Source organism: Miniopterus natalensis, chromosome 4 (assembly GCF_054644295.1).
Source record: "Miniopterus natalensis isolate mMinNat1 chromosome 4, mMinNat1.hap1, whole genome shotgun sequence".
Taxonomy (NCBI): domain Eukaryota; kingdom Metazoa; phylum Chordata; class Mammalia; order Chiroptera; family Miniopteridae; genus Miniopterus; species Miniopterus natalensis.
This window is the reverse complement of record NC_142084.1, coordinates 64630798-64649932: the sequence shown is the minus strand read 5'-3', so window position 1 is coordinate 64649932 and position 19135 is coordinate 64630798. Positions and strand designations below refer to the sequence as shown.

Below are 19135 nucleotides of genomic sequence, written 5' to 3'. Positions count from 1 at the left end.
CACACCATGTGTCAGTGAATGGATGTGGCTGCATTTGAGCAAAACTTTAATACTTCATGAACTTGGAAATGTGAATGTCATATCACTTTCCCATATCACAAATATCTTTTTTTTGTTTGTTAATCCTCATTCAAGGATATTTTTTCCATTGATTTTTAGAGAGAGTGGATGGGGGGGCAGGGCAGAAACATTGATGTGAGAAAGAAACATCGATTGATTGCCTCCCACATGTGCCTGGACCGGGGCCGGGGATCGAACCTGCAACCCAGCAGGTACATGACCTTAATCAGGAATCGAACCCGCAACCTTTTGGTGCACAGGCCAACACTCTAACCACTGAACCACACTGGTCAGGGCACAAAATTCTATTTAGATTTTTATTAAAATGCCCTTAGTTCAAGGGCCACACTGTGCCAATTCCTGATTGATAGTTCATGCTCTATGGGAGGGCTGTGACCTCCACACGGCCTGGCTGTCCTGGGCTCTGTGACAAGGAACAGCTTCATGATTGGGACCTCCTGAATTCCTGAGAGCCCCTACCCTAGTCCTCTTAGCCCCATTCAGCCACAAAGGGCAGATGCTGAACAGAAGGAGAGGTAGGGAGCTCTGGAGTTGGGGCTTGGTGTTCCAGAGCAAGGGAGGACAAATGAGTGGTTAGGACAATGGACATGGGAGTTAGCCAAGTGAGCGGAAGCCCTGAGGGTCCTGGGTTTCAGGGGAAAGATGAGGCGAAGGAATCCATGTGGCTGTGGATGTCACCAGGCATGAAACCCTGGGAAGGGATGGCATGGGCAGGGGCTTTAAGGAGGAGGAGCCTGGGTCTGGATGGAGCTCCAACTGTAGGACCTTGAGGGCACAGGGACCATTCAGACTAGAGGCCAAGGACAGTGAATGTTGGATTTCAGGCAGACCCTGAGCCCCAGGGCACACAGTAGAAGGTGTACAAGGAGTCAGGGTCTGGCTAGGTGTGGTGAATGGTGTTTGCAGATTCCCTGACCCTGCTGTAAAAGCATCTTATGGTGGTCAAGTTTGCCAGTGTGAGCAGGAAGTGACACAGCTTGGCCCCACCCCCATTTGTGCTCACTATGGCAAAAATGACCATAGTTGGTCCCACCTTGAATTTTCCTGTGGACTCCCACTGCCCTCAGGACAGCCCCACCAACCTCTCCACCTTTCTTCTGTCTCTCACCCATAAGACTTTTGGGGCTTGGGTCCTTTCCATGTGCAGTGCACATTGGGGACCTCTCTTCTCTGTCAGATCCTACCAGGCCCTACCCTGGCCCAGGAGCATCTGTGGAATCTCAAGGGCCCTACCATGCATTTCTTATTTTGCAGTGTCCCACAGGCCCGGGGTGTTCAAGGCTGAGCTGTCCAAGCTGGTGATTGTGGCCAAGGCGTCACGCAGTGAGCTGTGACCAGCAGCTCCATTGAGGGCGGCTTTCTCTCATCTCTACTAAAGGGGCTGTGCCCTGTGAGATCTGGCACATTATTGGTTTTCTAGGGGGCACTGCTGGTTTTCTTCCCTGGCTGATGTTGCCCTCCTTGGAGGGGTTCACAGGGTGGCTGAGGCCCTGGAACAAAGTCCAGCGGGCCAGGAGGTTGAGGGTGTGCTGGGCCCTTCCCCCAGCTCTCCACTTCCCCAGTCCCACTCCCCCCTTGCTCTTTTGAACACAGAGTATGAGTCTGAGCCCTGCTACTGCTCATCTTACTAGGAGAGGCATCAGCACAAGGTGAGGGGGGCTCGCAGCTTTTCTGAAGCCAGCTCGTCTCCCCTTGGGATCAGGTCTGACTCCAGATGCTCTGGGGAAGAGTTGCCCTGCTGTCCTCTGACCTCAAGCTGTTTTCTTACAATTTCCCCAGGAGACCACTTTCCAAACTAACTGGGAAGGAATGAAATGACCTTTTGTATTTAAATAAATGTTAAAAAGGAGCCACATAGACTGGGTGTCTGGTGCTGGTACCCGCCTGGCAGGGTATGAGGGGTTAGGGGCCCAGAGACAACCACAGGGGGCTGGCTGCCCTCACTTACCTTCTCTGTTGGAAACAGGCAGGCTGTGTCCCCGAGGACATGTGGAATCTTTAGGCATAACTTCTCTGCAGGTACAAAAGCAGCGGGTCCTGAGGCAGGCAGCCATGAGCCTGCTCCTAGGCCGGGGCACTGCAACTCCCTGAACACATGGGGCAGACCCTGCCACACCCAGCAGGTCACACAGGTGGCCCTGGTGAAGGGTGAGTGCTCCAGGGCAGATCTGCTCTTTTGACCCAGGTTGTGGACTTCCTTAGTTTTTTAAATCCAGGTTATAGTATGGTGATTAAAAAAAACACCCCAAAAAACAAAAATATCCACAGGCAAACAAAAATAAATGGAACCCAAATCAGAGGTGCCTTGGTCTCCCAGCAGTAGGGGTCTGGGAGTCTGACCTCCAACCTAACTCTGACCATGTCTTCACAAGCAAACAAGGGGAAAAGAAAGCGTGTGGCTGTGAAGCAGCGTCTTTCCTAATTGGAATCACCATGTTGGATCAACGAGGACTCTCTTTACCTTTCACTCACCTTGTGTCGACCTGAGGGCCTGGACACTGCTATGCCCCACTTGCTAGAGCAGCAGTGGGCCAAGGGCATTTGGGTTCCTGCCCAAAGTCTCACACTTGTAGGAAGCAGAGCAAGGCTCTCCCCTGTCCACAACCCCAGTGGATCCCACAGTCAGGCCAGTTTCGGACTGAGGTGCATGAGTGTGAAGAGTAACTGTTCTCAGAACAAATAACCATTGAAGAGGGACCTTGGGCCCCTAAGATGTTCAGGGGAAAGAATCAGCCAGCCTTAACTTATAAGTGCATTTTTCTGCCACTTCATGAGACAAGTTCTGAAGGCTCTATATGTCACAGGAAGGATCACTCTACTAAATGGCTCAGCTTCAAGGTCTGGTGAGCACAGCCAGCTGCAGGTGGCAACAAGGCCCAAGAGATGATCGCCCAGGGCCTCCTGCCAAACTGGGCAGGAGCCCTGAGGTGTCAGCGGAGGGAAGGGGATTTTTTCCACAGTCCGCCCAGAGTCATCACTACCAAATCCCTGGGTGTCACCAAGGATGCTATGCGCTAGGATACAGGAGGACATCTCTGGACACAAAGAAGCTTCTTCCCCTTTCCCCCACGTGACATGTGCGTTTATCTTTATGTAGCTTTCAGATACTTTCAAGAACAAAGCCATGCTGGCACCAGGACCTTCTGTCATAAGGAGCTGAACTAAACCCTAGTTTAAGTGTGCAGAGCCAAGCTCTGCCACTACACTAGACTATGTCACAGTGCCCGGTGCAGCAGAAATCAAGCCTCTCAGCAAGGACCACAGGTGTGTGATGTTCACCTCCAACCTCGATTTAAAAGGCAAAAACTGGCCCTGGCTGGTGTTGCTCAGTGGTTAGAGCGTTGGCTGCAGGTTTGATCCCTGGCCCTGGGTGGGGCACATGTGGGAGGCAACCAGCTGATGTCTCTCGCATCAATATTTCTCTCCCCTTGCTCCCTCCTTTCCATTCTCTAAAGTCAATGGAAAAAAAATATCTGGGTATTAACCTCCCCCCCAGAAAAGGCAAAAACTGGCCCTAGCCAGTGTGGCTCAGTTGGTAGGAGCTTCGTCCTGTACACCAAAAGGTGGTGGGTTCAATTCCTGGCCAGTACACATACCTGGGTTGTGGGTTTGATCCCCGGCCCCTATTGGGGCACGTGCTGGAGGCAACCAATCAATGTTTATCACATCAATGTTTCTCTTTCTCCCTTCCCCTCTCCAAAAATCAATGAAAATGTCCTTGGGTGAGGATTTAAAAAAAATGCAAAAACTGGTCAAAATTCTGATCAACATGGTGGAATAGGAAAACTGCTTACCTTCTCCCATGACCACATCAAAATTACAACCAAATTACTGAACCACCATTCTTGAGAACCACCTGAAGACTAGCTGAACGAAACTTCTATAACTAAAGATATTGAGACTGGTAGGAAGGCCAGAGACGAGGAATGGGCAGGTCCCACATTTGTGTGTGGTGATTAAGAATTGGGAGCGATGCCCAGCCAGTATGGCACAGTGGTTGAGCGTCGACCCATGAACCAGGAGGTCATGGTTTGATTCCCAGTCAGGGCACATGCCTGGGTTTCAGGCTGGATCTCCAGGAGAGGGGCTGTGCAGGAGGTAGCCGATCAGTGATTCTCATCATTGATGTCCCTCTCTCCCTCTTCCTTCATCTCTCTAAAATCAAAAAAATAAAAATTTTAAAAGAATTGGGAGGGATATCTCAACTGCAGGGGTGCCCCGTGAGGAGTGAGGGTTCCCAGCCTTACATGGGGGCAGGGGGCATCATATTTTCACATCTGGCTGTGAAAACCAGCAGGGATTGCCTAGGGGAGAGGCAAAGGGCTGCCAGAAACGGAGGTGCTGCTCTTAAAGGACTTGAGAACAGACTCAGTCGCTCACAAACTTACCCACTAAGCTCCAGTGCAGGGGTAGCAGCTCAGAAGGCACCAGGGACGTGTGGGAGAGAACTAAATTGATTAACTTCAGGCAAGGGCTGCAGGGAGTGGAGAAACTCTGGAGACAGAAGTGCTGGCAGACACCATTTGCTTCTTTGTTGAGCCCTCCCCCCAATTCATTGGCAGGCCCAGGCAGACACTGAATCTGTGTTCTCCATAAACCTGGCTAACACTGCCCCCCACCCCGGTAATATTCTGAGACTCCACCCTGCCCAACTCACTCACCCAGCCTGAGCTGCTTCCAGTGGCCTTTCCACACAAGCAGCCTACCTCAGCTAACTGCAGACTTCCCCCAAAATCCACAAACCTCACACGATCTCACTGACAAAGGCAAACAGTAAAAGCAATGGGTCAACCAATTATAAAGCTAGTACAAAGGTTAAAAGACAAAAGTAGGATTAGGTGGTGTAATTACAACAATAATTTAAGGGGATACACATAAAAGTAAGAAATAATGACAAAAATATAAATGTGGAGGGTTGAGTAAAAATGGTAGTGATTTTAGAATTTGTTCAAACTTAAGCGACCATCAACTTAAAATAGACTGCTGTAAACACATCTTGCTTTGTATAAGGCACATGGTAACTACAGATCAAAAATCTACGAGAGCCGGTTTGGTGTGGCTCAGCATTGAACATTGACCTGTGATCCAGGAGATCACGGCGAGATTCTGGGTCAGGGCACATGCCCGGGTTTCGGGCTCCATCCCCAGCAGGGGAAGTGCAGGAGGCAGCTGATCAATGACTGTCTCATCATTGATGTTTCTATCTCTCCCTCTCCCTTTCTCTCTCTGAAATCAATAAAGACATTAAAAAAAAAAAAATCTACAAGAGATACACACGAAATGAAGAGAAAGGAATCCAAACAACATTATAGAGAGCCATTAACACAAGAGAGCAAGAGAACAAAAAGGAACAGAGAACTACAAAAACAATCAGAAAATAATACAATGGCAATAACTGTGTACCTATCAATAGTTACTGTAAATGTAAATGTACTAAATGTTCCAATCAAAAGACATAGGGTAGTTGAATGGTTAAGAAAATAAGACCCTTACATATGCTGCCTACAAGAGACCTGCTTTAGATCAGAGCCAAACAGATTAGTAAAGGAATAGGAAAAGATATTTCAAGCAAATGGAAATGAAAAAAAGCTGGAGTATTAGCAGTACTTAGACAAAATAGACTTTAAAACAAGGACTTTAATGAGACAAGACCATTTCGTCATGATAAAGGGACCAATCCAACAAGAGGACATAACTTGTAAACATCTACACACCCAACACAGGAGCGCCTAAATATATAAAGTAAATATTAACAGACATAAGAGAGAGATCAACAGTAATACAATAATTGTAGGGACTTTAACAGCCCATTGTCATCAATGGATAGATCTTCCAGATAGAAAAATCAATGAGGAAACTGGCCTTAAGTCTCACATTAGATCAGATGGACTTAATTGATATTCATAGGACATTTCACCTCAAAACAGCAGAATATACATTCTTTTTAAGTGCACATGGAACATGTTTTAGGACAGGCAACGTTAGGCCACAAAACAGGCTGCAATAAATGTAAGATAGAAATCATCAATCACAATGGTATAAACCTAGAACTCGTACAACAACAAAAAGACTCAATCCAATTAAAAAATGGGCAGAGGACCTGAATAGACATTTCTCCAAAGAGGACATATGGATGGCCAACAGATATATGAAAAGATCCTCACCATCATTAATCATCAGGGAAATGTAAATCAAAACTACAATGAGATCTCATCTCACACCTGTCAGAATGGCCATCAATAAATCAACAAGAAGTGTTGGCAAGGATGTGGAGAAAGGAAACCCTCATGCACTGTTGATGGGACTGAAAATTGGTGCAGCCACTAGGGAAAATAGTATGGAGGCTCCTCAAGATTAAAAATAGAGCAGTCATACAATCTAGCAATTGCACTTCTGGGTATTTATCCAAAGAAAAAAACACTAAAAAGATATATGCACCCCTATGTTCACTGCAGCATTATTTACAGTAGCCAAGACATGGAAGCAGCCTAGGTGTCCTTTGACAGACAAGTGGATGAAGACGTGATAGATATACAGTGGAATATGACTCAGCCATAAAAAAGAATGAAGTTTTACCATTTACAACATGGATGGACCTAGAGGGAATTGTGCTAAGTGAAATAAGTCAGAGAAAGAAAATACTATATGATTTCACTTAAATGGAGAAAGAAAAAAACAAATGGCCCTGGCCAGTGTGGTTCAGTTGGTTGAACATAGTCCCGTGCACCAAAAGGTTGCCAATTTGATCCCCAGTCAGGGCACATACCCAGGTTGCAGGAGGCAACCGATAGGTTTTCTCTCTCCTTCTCTTTTCCTCTCTCTCAAATAAAAAAAAATTTTTAAAAACCTCATAGATACAGAAAACTGGTGGCTGCCAGATGGGAGGGGCTAGGAGGCCAGGTGAAAAACGTGAAGGGATTAAGAGATACATATTGGCAGTTACAGTGGTCACAGGGATGTAAAATACAGCATAGAGCATATAGTCATTTATATATATATATAATGTTTTAAATATATCTGTATTGATTTCAGAGAGAGGAAAGGAGAGGGAGAGAGAGAGCTAGAAACATCAATGATGAGAGTCATAATGATCGGCTGCCTCCTGCACACTCCTCACTGGGGATCGAGCCCGCAACCCGGGCATGTGCCCTGACCGAGAATCGAACCCCGATCTCCTGGATCCTAGATTGACGCTCAACCACTGAGCCACGCCCAGCCGGACTATAATCATAATATTGTAATAACTGTGTATGGTGCCAGGTGAGTACTAGACTTGTCAGAGTAATCACTCTATAAGTTAAATGACTAACCACTATGAAGTACACCTGAAACTAATATGTCAACTATAATTGAAAAAAAAATTTAAGATTTTTTTTCCTTCCAGTTCTCACCCGAGGACATGGCTATTGATTTGGGAGAGAGGGAGGGGAAGGGGGGGGGAGGGAGGGAGGGACAGCGATGTGAGAAACATCAATTGGTTGCCTCCCATACACTCCCCAACCAGGGATCAAACCCGCAAACCAGGTATGTGCCCTGACCTGGAATCGAACCCACAACCGTTAGCTGCACAGGCTGACGCCCCAACCAACTGAGCTACATCAGCCAGGGCTGGAAAAAAATTTTTTAAATTCGGTTTTTTTAAAAGACAAAAACCTCAAGAGAGAAAACTCATAGACAGCACCAAGCAATTCAAGCCAGTTTCACATAATGTCAGTGGAAAACATGTGCTTTTATTTAAATTGTTCTGTAGTGCTCTTTGGTTTTTCAAAATTAAATCCCCAATTTATGAAGAGTCAAGAGGCAGAACAGCCCATCCAGGAACCACGTACAAGCATTATGCAAATTGATAAATTCAGTCAGCAGAGTGGAGGGCAAAGGATTTCATCTGGGGCTTCTCAGGATACTCAAAATGCACGTTTGCTCTTGAATATGAAGATCGATCTCTTGACTGGAGAGATAAGCGAGAAAGTTGGCCTTGGAACCATGGAGTAGGAGGTAGGAACAGCTGGCTCTCAGGTGAAAGGCTTTGGCTTCTTCAGGGGAGCAGAAACCAAATTATAGAAAGACTGATCTGAATTTGGGATCATAATCTTACCAGCCAGCACAGCTGGCCAGGGAGAGGCAAAAGGGAGTGGTGGGAACTGTGGCAAAGCAGAGGGGCAACCTCTATGTAGCTTTACCAGCAGGAAATGCAGGCTTAGCTGGGTTTTTGAGAGAAACTCCAAATCTAAATTGGCACATGCAGTTCCCCAGTTTTAAATGTTGTCAACTGATTCCAGATGGCTCTAACACAGGATGGGAGCAAGCAAACCCATCTTTGTGCTGAATAAGGCCTGCAGGCTTCCTGTTTGCAACCTTTGCTACAGACAGACTAGACTGTTCTGTAAAACAATCATGGGACATCGTTCCCCCTCTCCCTTGAGCACCCAGAATAACTTTCCCAACCCTGACATGGCAAGACCTGTAGCCCTGTTTTGTAATCCATGCCCTCTTCTGACAAAATTTGCAAATACACTCCCACACCCCACATATCCATCCATGCCCTGAGCTGAGAATCACTGTATCTTTTGGGTGTCCCCAAAGCCAAGATTTGTTGATCTTTGCTTTCTGATATCTGAAAAACGTGTGTTTGTTTTCAAACATAAAATGATCATTGAAAAATGTGCATGCATCTCAGATGGCTTTACCCTGGTGCCCTGTATAGGGGATGTCCTCTGTCCCCTCCCACGTGGGAGCCAGAGCTAGGATTCCAACCAAATTAAGGTGTCCTCGCCTATACACCAGCACCCACTGCAACCCTCTTCACGGCTCCCTGTGCTCATTCATTCCCTGGGGCGGGCGGCTGAAATAAGAGACTTGTTTCCTCTAGGTTATGGAGGCCAGAAGTCTGAGATCAAGGTTTCGGCCAGGCTGGTTCCTTCTCAAGGCTGTTCCGGGCCTCTCTCCCAGCTGCTGCGGTTTGCTGGCAGTCCTTGATGTTCCTTGGTTTGTAGCACATCCAGTTTCTTCCTCCATGTCACATGGCATTCTTTTCTGTGTTCAAATTTCTCCCATTTAGACGTACCCTGGTCATATTGGGTTAGGGGCCCACCGTGCTCCACTGTGATCTCATCTGAACTAATTATGTCAGCAATGAGATACTTCCAATTTGGGTCACATTCGGAAGTCCTGGGGGGTTAGGATTTCAACAAAGGAATTGGGGGAGACACTGCTCACCCCAAAACTTTCTTCCAGTTCAGTATGACTCCTTTCTGAAGGAATTTAAAAGCCCAGGTTACAACATTAAGTGGGCAGCACCAGCTTTCAGATGACATCCAGTGATTTGAGGGGTGCCATCCAGTTATCGCAGTTCAGGACAGGTGGATCTAAGCAGGGAGCCATCTCGAGGTGCGTGGGGAGGCCCCTGGCCTCGCAGGCTGTGCCAGTTTCCACACTGAATTCCTCTCCCCAAGGGATGAGGTGGGAGGGGTGACATGGGTCCATAAAACTGCTGCTCTAAACTGTTCAGCAACCTCTGAAAGGGGACGAGTCATCTGTCTGGGGAGTTTGGCTAGAATCAGACTGGGGATGAAAGAGGTCATAAAAAAATAATAAGCCCACAAATCCCCAACCCCAGCAGGAAGCCCGGGGACGGGTCATATGCTGTCCTCATCCAGCATGCGGGTGAGCCCCTCGCAGATGCGGCGCAGGTGCGAGCAGTAGGGCTCGGCGGGGCCGTAGAGCGCGGCCAGGAAGTCACAGTTGGCAAAGTGGCCGAAGACATGGTTGATGCGGCCATGGGACTTGGCGGTGAGGTGCGGGCCCACGGCCTGGTGCAGCAGGTCCCGGCACTCGAGGAGGGCGGTGGCCAGCACACGCCTGTCGAAGGTGAAGGCCACCTGGTGGAAGCTGACGGCCGTCATGGCCAGGCGGCGCGCCCGCTGGCGGAAGCGCTGCAGGAGCCCCAGCTCCTCGCTGCCCAGCTGCCCGCTGCGGAGCAGGACGCCCAGCTTCACTGCCACCTTGATCAGGTTCTTGAGCACCTTCTGGGCCTCCTTGCGGCTGCGGGTGAACTCCTTGGTGGCGCGGTACAGTTCATCTAGCACCTCGCTGCTCGTGTCATCAATGAACACAGCCACTGTCGCCTTGGACGCCACCTTGCTCAGGAGCTTCTTCTGGGCCTGCAGGGCCAGGCTCTTGGTGCTGAAGGTGTCCATCTGCCCTGCCTCGGGAAAGACAGACCCAGCATCAGTTCCCACCGTGCCTGGGCCACAAGGGGCTTGCCTGGGAAGGCCACTTTTGTTTGCTCCCACTGTCTTCCCTGGTGAACTCCTGTACTTCCCCCCAAGTTTCCTCGTGGCCTTCTGTACATCCCCCAATGCCCTGGCCCCTCAGCACCTGCCTCTTCCCCTCACAGATTCATTCCTCAGCTCAGCCTAGATACCACCTCCTCCAGAAAGCCATCCCTGAACAGTCAAACTGATGGTGAGGTACTTCCTCTGGGCCACAGAGCTCCCCAGGCATCCCCCTCACTGCTCCGCTCCACTGCCCCTGGTTTGCTTCCCCACTGGTCTGCCTCACCCCAGGCCACAGCGGAGGCAATGGGCCTGATTCCTTACCTGCTGTGTCCTTGGAGACTCCAGAAACATCTGCTGAATGAGTGAGAGGAGCCCGAGACCCACCCCCAGTCCTCACCCGCTGCTCCAGGCCCTGGTCAGAATCCACCCCTACCCTGGCCCCAGGCTGGCCAGACCAGGAATGTCATGTGGGCGCCCACTCACACCCAGGGGCTCCTACAAAGCCCGTCTTTGTGGGAGCTCAGACCCTGGGAGAAGTCCCAACCTTCAGCCGTCCTCTTAGAGGTTAGGGCGGGCACAGGATTATGGGGGCAGCCTTCCCTGCCCCCCACACCAGTCACTGGACCTCAGGGCTACACAGGCTGGAGCCAGAGCTGGGGTACCATTGACTCGGCACCCTATGGCAGGCCCTGAGCTGGCAGCATGTGCCCGTTTTGTCATTTCCACCAGGTATCGCGCACGTTGCCTTTTGCAAAAGAAAACATGGGCTGAGCCACTTCTCCAAGGCCACATAGGGACGCAGTGTTCCCCCAACGCCTCACACGTCTACCTTTCCCAGCTGACACCTGCAAGTCACCCTGAGTCTTGGAACGTCAGGAGCTGTACCCCATGACAAAACTAGCCCCAATGTTCAGGGCCTGCTCCTGGCTCTGACCACTAGGTCAAGAAACATAACTGCTTGTGCCTCAGTTTCCCCATTTACAAAATGGGAAAGATTAGAACTAACTCTGCCCTGGGGCAGAAGCTCACCAATGCCAACCCCAATGCCCACCAGGCTGTGGCTGTCCCCTGGGCAAGAGGCTGGACCACTGCCTGGGATTCTGCCATTCAAGCTCTAAGCCATCCAGCAAACCTGGATGTGAAGGCCTCTGTGAGCAGCAGCAGCATCAGGCTTGCCACTTGGCACAAGTGCCTATGCATCCCAGATGCCCTTCCACCAGTTTCTCTAGAACATTCTATTCCATTCCCTTTACCTGAATCCCTCCAACCATTACTCATCCTATAAACTCCTGCTCATCCTTAAAGTCTCAGCATCACTGTCGCCTACTCCTGGAAGCCTTCCCAGATGTCCCAGGCTGGGCCAGGTGCCTCTAGGCTTCCACAGTGCCCTGGGTGTCATCCATTGTGGCCCCAAGCACCTTGCTTTCCATGTCCATCTCCCTGGGCCAATGGTATATGCAGGGGCTGTCTCTCCCTTGTTCACGCCTCGTCTCCAGTGGCCAACCCAGGGCCTGGTACACAGCAGGTGGCCCGTGTTTGTTGAATGCATAAGGGAAAGGATGTCTGCAAACACTGGAGATCAGAGGGCACTCCCAAGGTCTAATCTCCCCAGTTTACAGACAGGCACATTGAAGTTCAGAGAGAAACTTTCTCTGAGTCCAGGGATGAGGCCCAGGCCTCTGGACCCCAAGGGCCCTGAAGCCCAGTTCCTTCTGCCTATTTTGGTTGCTGTGTGAGCCCAGGCAGCACTCTGCCCCTCTCTGGCCTTCCCACCTGTAGGTCCTGAGGTTAGGCATGTTCGTTTTGGAGGAGAGTTGGGCCTATTTACAGTCTTTAGAAAGGACCTGGACCCCGAGCAGCACCCCGGTCCCCAAACCCAGAAGGAAAAGGGGTGGGAGTGGAGGCAGCTGCAGCCTCCCTCCCCGGCCTCCACACTCCTAGTCCCTCCGGCCAGTCCCCAGATCCGCAACACCTGGGCCGCCAGCTGCATGCCCCCCTCCTCCACGACCCATTGTTCTGCCAGAAATGCTCCCGTTCAAACAGGGAGAAGACTGCTCTCCCCGGGGAGCAGGTTGTGGACCAAAATAAACCCTGGCCTTCCTTCCTGCCCGCTGTGCTCTCAGGTCCGAGGGAGGACCAGCCAGGAGGTGGCCAGGCTGCGCCATGCCAGCCCTTCTGGAACAGCCCAGAGAGCTAATGTTCCTGGCCCCTGCCCAACAAATGCCAGCACCCCACTATTGTTATAAGCCAAAAAAAGCCCACTAAAGCTTGAGAGACTGCCAGGACATTCAGTCGCTCAGTGAGCATTTATGGAGCACAAACTGTGTACTAGGCACTGGGAATAAACCAAACACCAAAGGAGATCCGGTCCCTGCTCTCCAGGGGATCCCTACCCTCTAGACCCCATGCCAATTCCTTATTACAAAATAATTTGGGTGCTCCAGTACTACCCTGAAATGGAATCTGCAGGGACTATCATCTACCTCTACCCACCAGTTTAAAAGTAAAATTAATAGATGGCGATAAAGGCTGCCATCTGAGGGGACTGGGGATGGCGTCCGGAATGTCTCATGTTCTATTTAATCTGGGGCCATACGAATATAAAACATCATTGAGTTAGATGGCTGCACATCTCTGAATACACTAAAAACCAGCGAAGCGTACACTTTAAAAGGTGAATTTTACGGTATGTGAATTATATTTAAATAAAAGAATATCTAACATTTCTCCAAAAAAGATATGCAAATGGCCGATAAGCAGCTGAAAAGATGGTCCATGTCACTGACCACTAATGAGACGCAAGTCAAAATCATGATATATCACCTCACCCCCACCAGGATGGCTCTTATCAGAAAGACGGACAGTATTGTCCTGGCCGGTGCGGCTCAGCGGTCGGAGCGTCGGCCTGCACCCCAGAGGGCAGCAGGTCTGATTCCGGCCAAGGGCACACCTGGGTGTGGTCGGGGCCCCTGTGGGAGGCAACCAGTCGATGTGCCGCTCTCACATCGGATGTTCTCTCCCCTCCCTCCCTTCCACTCTCCAAAAATCGATGGGAAAAAATATCCTCAGGTGAGGATTAACCACAACAAAGACGGGGGACAGTATCCAGGGCTGGCGAGGATGTGGAGAAACGGGAGCCCCCCCCCCACGGATGGCATGGACAGTGGAAACTGGGGCAGCCGCTGTGGAAAACGGGTTTGGCAATTCCTCGAACACGCACAGTTACCACATGACCCAGACACTCCACTAACAACACCTGCCCGAAAGAAATGCAAACACATGTCCACACAAAAACAGGTACACACTTGTTCATAGCAGCACAATTCATGTGGCCAAAAAGTGGAAACAACCGCAATGGCCGTCAGCAAATGAATAAACAAAGTGTGGTCCACACACTGGAATATTACTCAGCCAGGAAAAGGAGGGAAGCGCTGAAGCTACAGTGCGGGGGCACCTGCAAACACGACTCTCAGTGAGAGCAGCCAGACCAAAAGGCCACACAGTGTGATTCCAGTTATGTGAAACGTCCGGGCCAGGCACAGCCACACACAGGAAGCAGGTTGCTAGGGGCTGGGGGAGGGGGTGCGGAGGGGCTGCTGATGGGGACAGGGCTTTTTGGGGTGGTGGGATGTTCTGGAATTTGAATACTTTAAAATGGTGAGTGTATATCTCATCAAGCAGAACACTTACTATCAATATTAACTGCATATATTGATACCTCTATGCCCCTTACTATATATATTTTATACCTCATTTTTATGTTAAATGAATTTAAAAATTTTAAAAACAAGATTTGGCCCACACTGTAATACAAACAGAAAATAAAATACTCCCACAAGATGAGATTTATGAATCACTTCCACCTTGACAGGCAGTCAGTGGGTACTCAAGACATGTTTGGTTTTTTTAAATTGATTTTAGCCCGGCCGGGCGTGGCTCAGCGGTTGAGCGTCGACCTAGGATCCAGGCGATCGGGGTTCGATTCCCGGTCAGGGCACATGCTCGGTTGTGGGCTTGATAAATGACTCTCTCATCATTGATGTTTCTATCTCTCTCCCTCTCCTTTCCTCTCTCTGAAATCAATAAAGATATATTTAAAAAAAAAAAAAAGATTTTAGAGAAAAAGGAAGAGGGGGAGAGGGAGGAATGGAGGGAAAGGGAAAGGGAGGAGGGGGAGGGGGAGGGGGAGGGGGGAGGGGGGAGGGGGGGAGGGGGAGGGGGGGAGGGGGAGGGGGGAGGGGGAGGGGGGAGAGAGACAGACATTGCTTTGTTGCTCCACTTATTGATGCATTCATTGGTTGATTCCTGTATGTGCCCTGATTGGGGATCAAACACACAACCTTGGCGTATTGGGACAATGTTCTAACCAACTGACTTACCAGGCCAGGGTGAGACATGTTTGATTAAAAATAATTTCCCTCCTTAAAAGCTCAAGCTCACTGCACTTGAGGATGTAGCGAATCTATCAGAGGTTTGCCCTTATGGTGAACATATAGCTATAAACGCCTATCAAAAAAGAGTTCCATCTCCATTCAGTTTACCCAGAAATATTCACTGAATATTAAAATGGTGCAACACCCCCCACATTCATCAGCTTACGTTTTTGGTGGGACATTAGGAAGTTGTGGAGGCCCAGGGCTGCCCTGAGCATGGCTGGACACCTCTGGTCTCTGGTCCCCACCCCCAAATGCCAGAACATCCGGCTATTTATCAGAAGCAAAAAGAAAAAAAAAATGTAGAAGCCCTCCAAATTTCCAAAACAACTCCCTAAGAGATGTTGCCCACACTAGAAGGAGGTCCCAGAAACCAATGAACTTGGAAATAAACAGGATAATTTCAGAGAGAGATAAGGGCCATGGGGGGAGGGAGGGGAGTGACAGCCAGGAACAGGCACATGACTTGGGCTGGGGTGGTTGGGAAGGTCTTTCCGAGGTGGATCCCCTGGAGCTGGGACTGAAAGGACAAAGTCTGGGGGAAGGTTGAGCCAGGCAGAGGGAACAGCCTGTACAAAGGCCCTGGGGCAGGATCATGCCTGATGTGTTAGAGGAACAGCAAGAAGGCCACAGGCCCATTCACAACCCCTCAAAGGCCACTGTCCATATCCTTCTACAGTGGCTCCAGACAAGCCCCATGCCCCTAGGGACAGCTTTCCCATCTGTGAAGTGGGTGTCCAGACACCTAGTGGCTCTGTCAGCTCCTCCCCCTTGTATTCTTCTCCAGAACACTGGAGCCCACACTTTGGACTTCTGCCCTCTGCCAACCCCATTTCATGTTTTGGACTCCTACCTTTGTCCCCTTTCCCATTTTGGACACTCCAACTCCCACTATTCCTGGGAATCACTCTCCATTTCCCTCTTTTAGCCCCAGACAACCACAGACCTACTTTTTGGCTCTGGATTTGCCTGTTCTGGACATTTCACATAACTGGAATCACACACTGCAAGGCCTTTTGTGTCTGGCTTCTCTCACTGAGCATCATTTTTTCAAGGTTCATCCATGTTGTAGCGAGTGTCAGGGCCTCGCTCCTTTTTATGGCTGAATATTATTCCATACCTTTGTTTCAAATATATATATTTAACTGTAAGTTCATAGTCTGTCATTTTTAATAATTACAAAAGTGGCAAAATTCCTGAAAATACAGTAAGTGGCTCTCGTGAGCTGGGTTGAGACAGCTCCAGCATGCCACTGGCCCACGAGCAGCCTGCCCCCACCACATGAATTCTTCATGCTCCACACAAAGGGTGTCAATAATTGATGGACCTACTCAACAGGTCTAAGACAGCCACTCCTCTCCTCTCTCCCTCATGGCTGCAAAGGCCCAGGGTGGCCTCAGGGGGCCCTCAGCTTCTGCCCATTGTGGCAAATGACCTCACAGTCCTTGTTCCCACACAACATCAGGCACCCACTACACTGAGCCCTTTATTAACCACTCAAGATTGCTCAGTGCCCATTAGAGATATGGCCAAAGGGAGAGGGGACTCTGCTTGCCTGAGGTTGGGGAGACACCAGTGGTTATCAAACTGGGTTTCCCAGAGCCCTTGGGGGGCCACCCCAAGAACAGGCAGGGTATGGCCACCTGCCAGGCTGCAGTGGGAGCCAGGACACTTTCAACTGTGGTCAGATTTCCAATGAAGAAAGAGTTTTGGGCCAGACATGAATGTTGGGAGATCATCGCCAAAACCTATGCAGGAAGTACAGGAAGGCTGGGACTCAGGCTGAGCAAAAGATGCTTAACAGCAAGTGGAGGCTTCAGGGTCACATGGCAAGAATGTGGATGCAGCCCCTAAATGAGCCCTGGCTCCACACAGTTCTCACCTACTCAAGGCCTAAGCCCTGGTCCCCTAGGATCTCATGCTGTCCTCCCCACAGCAGCCACCAGAGGGCGCCCATGAACACCTGAGTCAGGTCCCATCTCCCCTGAGCTCAGGTCCCTCCAGGCTATCTCCCCAGTCCTCTCCCTGCCCTCACCACCTCCTCCCCTCCCCCCTGCTCACTCAGCCCCAACACCAGGAAAAGTCCTGCCCTAGGGCTACAGCTCAGTCTGTGCCCTCTGCCTGGAATGCCCTCCCCCTCTGGGGTCTCCCATAGCTGTTTCTTTCTTGTCATTCATGGCTTAGATCAAAAGTCACCTACTCAGGAGGCCCTCTCAGAACCCCCATTTAAATTAACTTTCCCATCCATCTGACTCTCTATTATCTTCATGCAGTTACAACTAAGTGTAATGATTTTTCTGGCTGAAAGCACATCTCTTTTAACCCCCAAACTTGGCTCACAGTAGGTGCTCAAAACCTGTTGAGTAAATGACCTCTCAGGGTCACAGAGATCTTTCATGGGCCCCACTGTTCAGCCACGAAAACTTAAGACTCAGAGACAGATAGAGTTATTTCAAGGTTACACAGTAGCACAGCACCAGCCCCTCTGGAGGGAGGCTCCCCCAGGTGGACGCTCCCAACCTCCACCACACCACTGAACATAAGGGGAAACTGAGGCCTGCAGGACAGGGCCTTAGAAGATCTCAAGGACTCAGTCTGTGACCCCTCCGTGAAAGCTCAGGAGGGTGGGATTCCAGGGGAGGTCGTCTCATGGAGGGGTGTAGGGGGATCCCAAAGAAGGTGTGCACGTTGTGGAACTGGACCTAGTCCTGCCACTTCTAGGTTCCCATCTCTGTGTACAACACCTGGAATGAGTTATTATTCAGCAACTGCCTCTGAGTGAGGCTGTTTCCATGCCAGCACCTGGAGTTTTTCCTAAGCACCCTCTTGTGGCCCCATTTGACAGAGATGCTGAGGCCTCCTAAATCCACCTCATCAGACCACAAGCAACCAAAAGGCCTCTTACCTGCCTAGGCCTCAGAAGAGGAAGCTGAGGCTCAGGGGCTCAGACACACTCAAGACTACACAGCAGGAGGGGGCAGGAGGGAACACCACCAGGCCTCCAATCTGTACCTGCCTGACTAATCTCTTCTCTTAGAGAACCCCCTGCCCTCCTCCCCATCAGAATGGGATTCGAGACCCCCATGGGTCTGGGCACTCACCCACCACTGGTTACCAGGCCTGCCAAGTGGGAGAAACACAGCCCAGGTGTTTGTGTGGCTGGGGCTACAGCTCTTTGTTATGGTTTCCATAGGCACAGCGTCCTGGGCCAGCCCCTCCTTCACCCCTCCCAGCTGCCCAGCCCTTGCCTGGCAGTCCTTTGGCCCAGCCTATTTAGGCAACTTGTTATGTTTTAAAGTTGACATTGTGGACCTGGCATGGTGGTGGAAGAAACAGCTTATGCAAAGGCCCTGAGGCAAGACCATGCCTGGTGTGTGAATGTAGAGGCTGGTGTGGCTGGAACAGAATTAGCGAGAGGGAAAGTGGGAGGATATGAGGGCCAGGAAAGATGCAGGACCCACATCCCTGCATTTAATCCTGGAAGCAGCACTTACCCCTACGGAGTTATGTTCCTCCCATTATACAGACAGGAAACTGAGGCTGGGAGAACCAAATCATCTGTTCAAGGTACCATGGCGAGAGGCAGAGCGGGAACCCAGGTTTGTCACATTCCAAGATCTGAACTTCCTAACCACTTACTGAGCTGCCTTCACCCATCTGCAGCCTCTCAGGGTCTTCACCTCTTTCAGCTGGGCTCAGACATACTCAGGAGGTAACCATGGAGGCCTGTTTACACCTGGGGCTGCCCCTCCTCCAGGGGGGCCCCCAGGATAGAGGTAGTGGAGCCGGCAGATCTGGGTCAGCTCACCTGCCAATTACCTCAGTGGGTGGCAGTCCCAGTTCACAGCTGGCAAAACTGAGGCAAGGCTTCAGGCCACCGGGGAGCTCCTAGGTGACCCGTGTAGGTGGGCCTGGCCTTGGCTCTCCCAGCAGCCTGGCCCTGGCCCTAGCACCTGGCGCCAGGTGAACCAGGCAGAGACCGTCGGAGTCCCCACGGGGGCTGGGGGAGCTCTCTGGTCCCAGAGCACCGCTCCATGACTGGGGCACTTCAGATCCACTGTGCCTTCCTCTAACCCATACAGCTAAAGAGTGTCAGAGGCAGGGAAAGGGAAAGGAGCTCAGGCAGGAATGCGGGCGGCCGGGGAAGAGGGGTTTCCCGGGCATGGGGTGGCAGGAGAGACAGACAGAGGGCGGCCGGGTGGCCCCCGAAATGCGCCGAGATAGGGGGCGCCCCGGCATCGCTCTCTCACCTGCTCTTCGGGGCGCGCCGTGGGTCCGACCGCCGGGATCCCGTCCCGCCGCCTCCGAGGGGCCGACGAGCCCGCGGCGGAACTCGCGCCGGAT

The 19135-nt window shown here is 50.7% G+C and overlaps 2 protein-coding genes across 4 annotated transcripts in view; one reads left to right on the top strand and one right to left on the bottom strand.

The window, feature by feature from the left end:
• MYDGF (myeloid derived growth factor) overlaps window positions 1-10860 on the top strand; it is a 21464-nt gene extending 10604 nt beyond the window's left edge. Inside the window, exon 6 of one of the 2 annotated variants that reach the window (XM_016197862.2) lies at window positions 8951-10860. In XM_016197862.2, the coding sequence (XP_016053348.1) occupies window positions 8951-9057 (107 nt within the window). In that variant the 3' untranslated portion in view covers window positions 9058-10860. Of the gene's footprint in view, window positions 1-1335; window positions 1931-8950 lie in introns of those variants that run through there. The other variant, XM_016197863.2, reaches the window with a different exon arrangement.
• Window positions 7792-19135, bottom strand: TIPE1 (TNF alpha induced protein 8 like 1). Of its 2 annotated transcripts, none has more exons than XM_016197860.2 (2): window positions 19042-19135; window positions 7792-10282 (listed from the first exon to the last, which is right to left on the bottom strand). In XM_016197860.2, exon 2 carries the CDS (start codon window positions 10275-10277, stop codon window positions 9717-9719), a length of 561 nt encoding a protein of 186 aa, XP_016053346.2. In that variant the 5' UTR covers window positions 10278-10282; window positions 19042-19135; the 3' UTR covers window positions 7792-9716. The 2 variants fall into 2 exon arrangements, with proteins under 2 accessions (XP_016053346.2, XP_016053347.2); XM_016197861.2 differs by having other exon boundaries at window positions 7792-10286; window positions 19042-19121.

Excerpts from the sequence above, each read along its gene's own strand:
- TIPE1 (XM_016197860.2), bottom strand. The coding sequence starts at position 10,277 with ATGGACACCTTCAGCACCAAGAGCCTGGCCCTGCAGGCCCAGAAGAAG.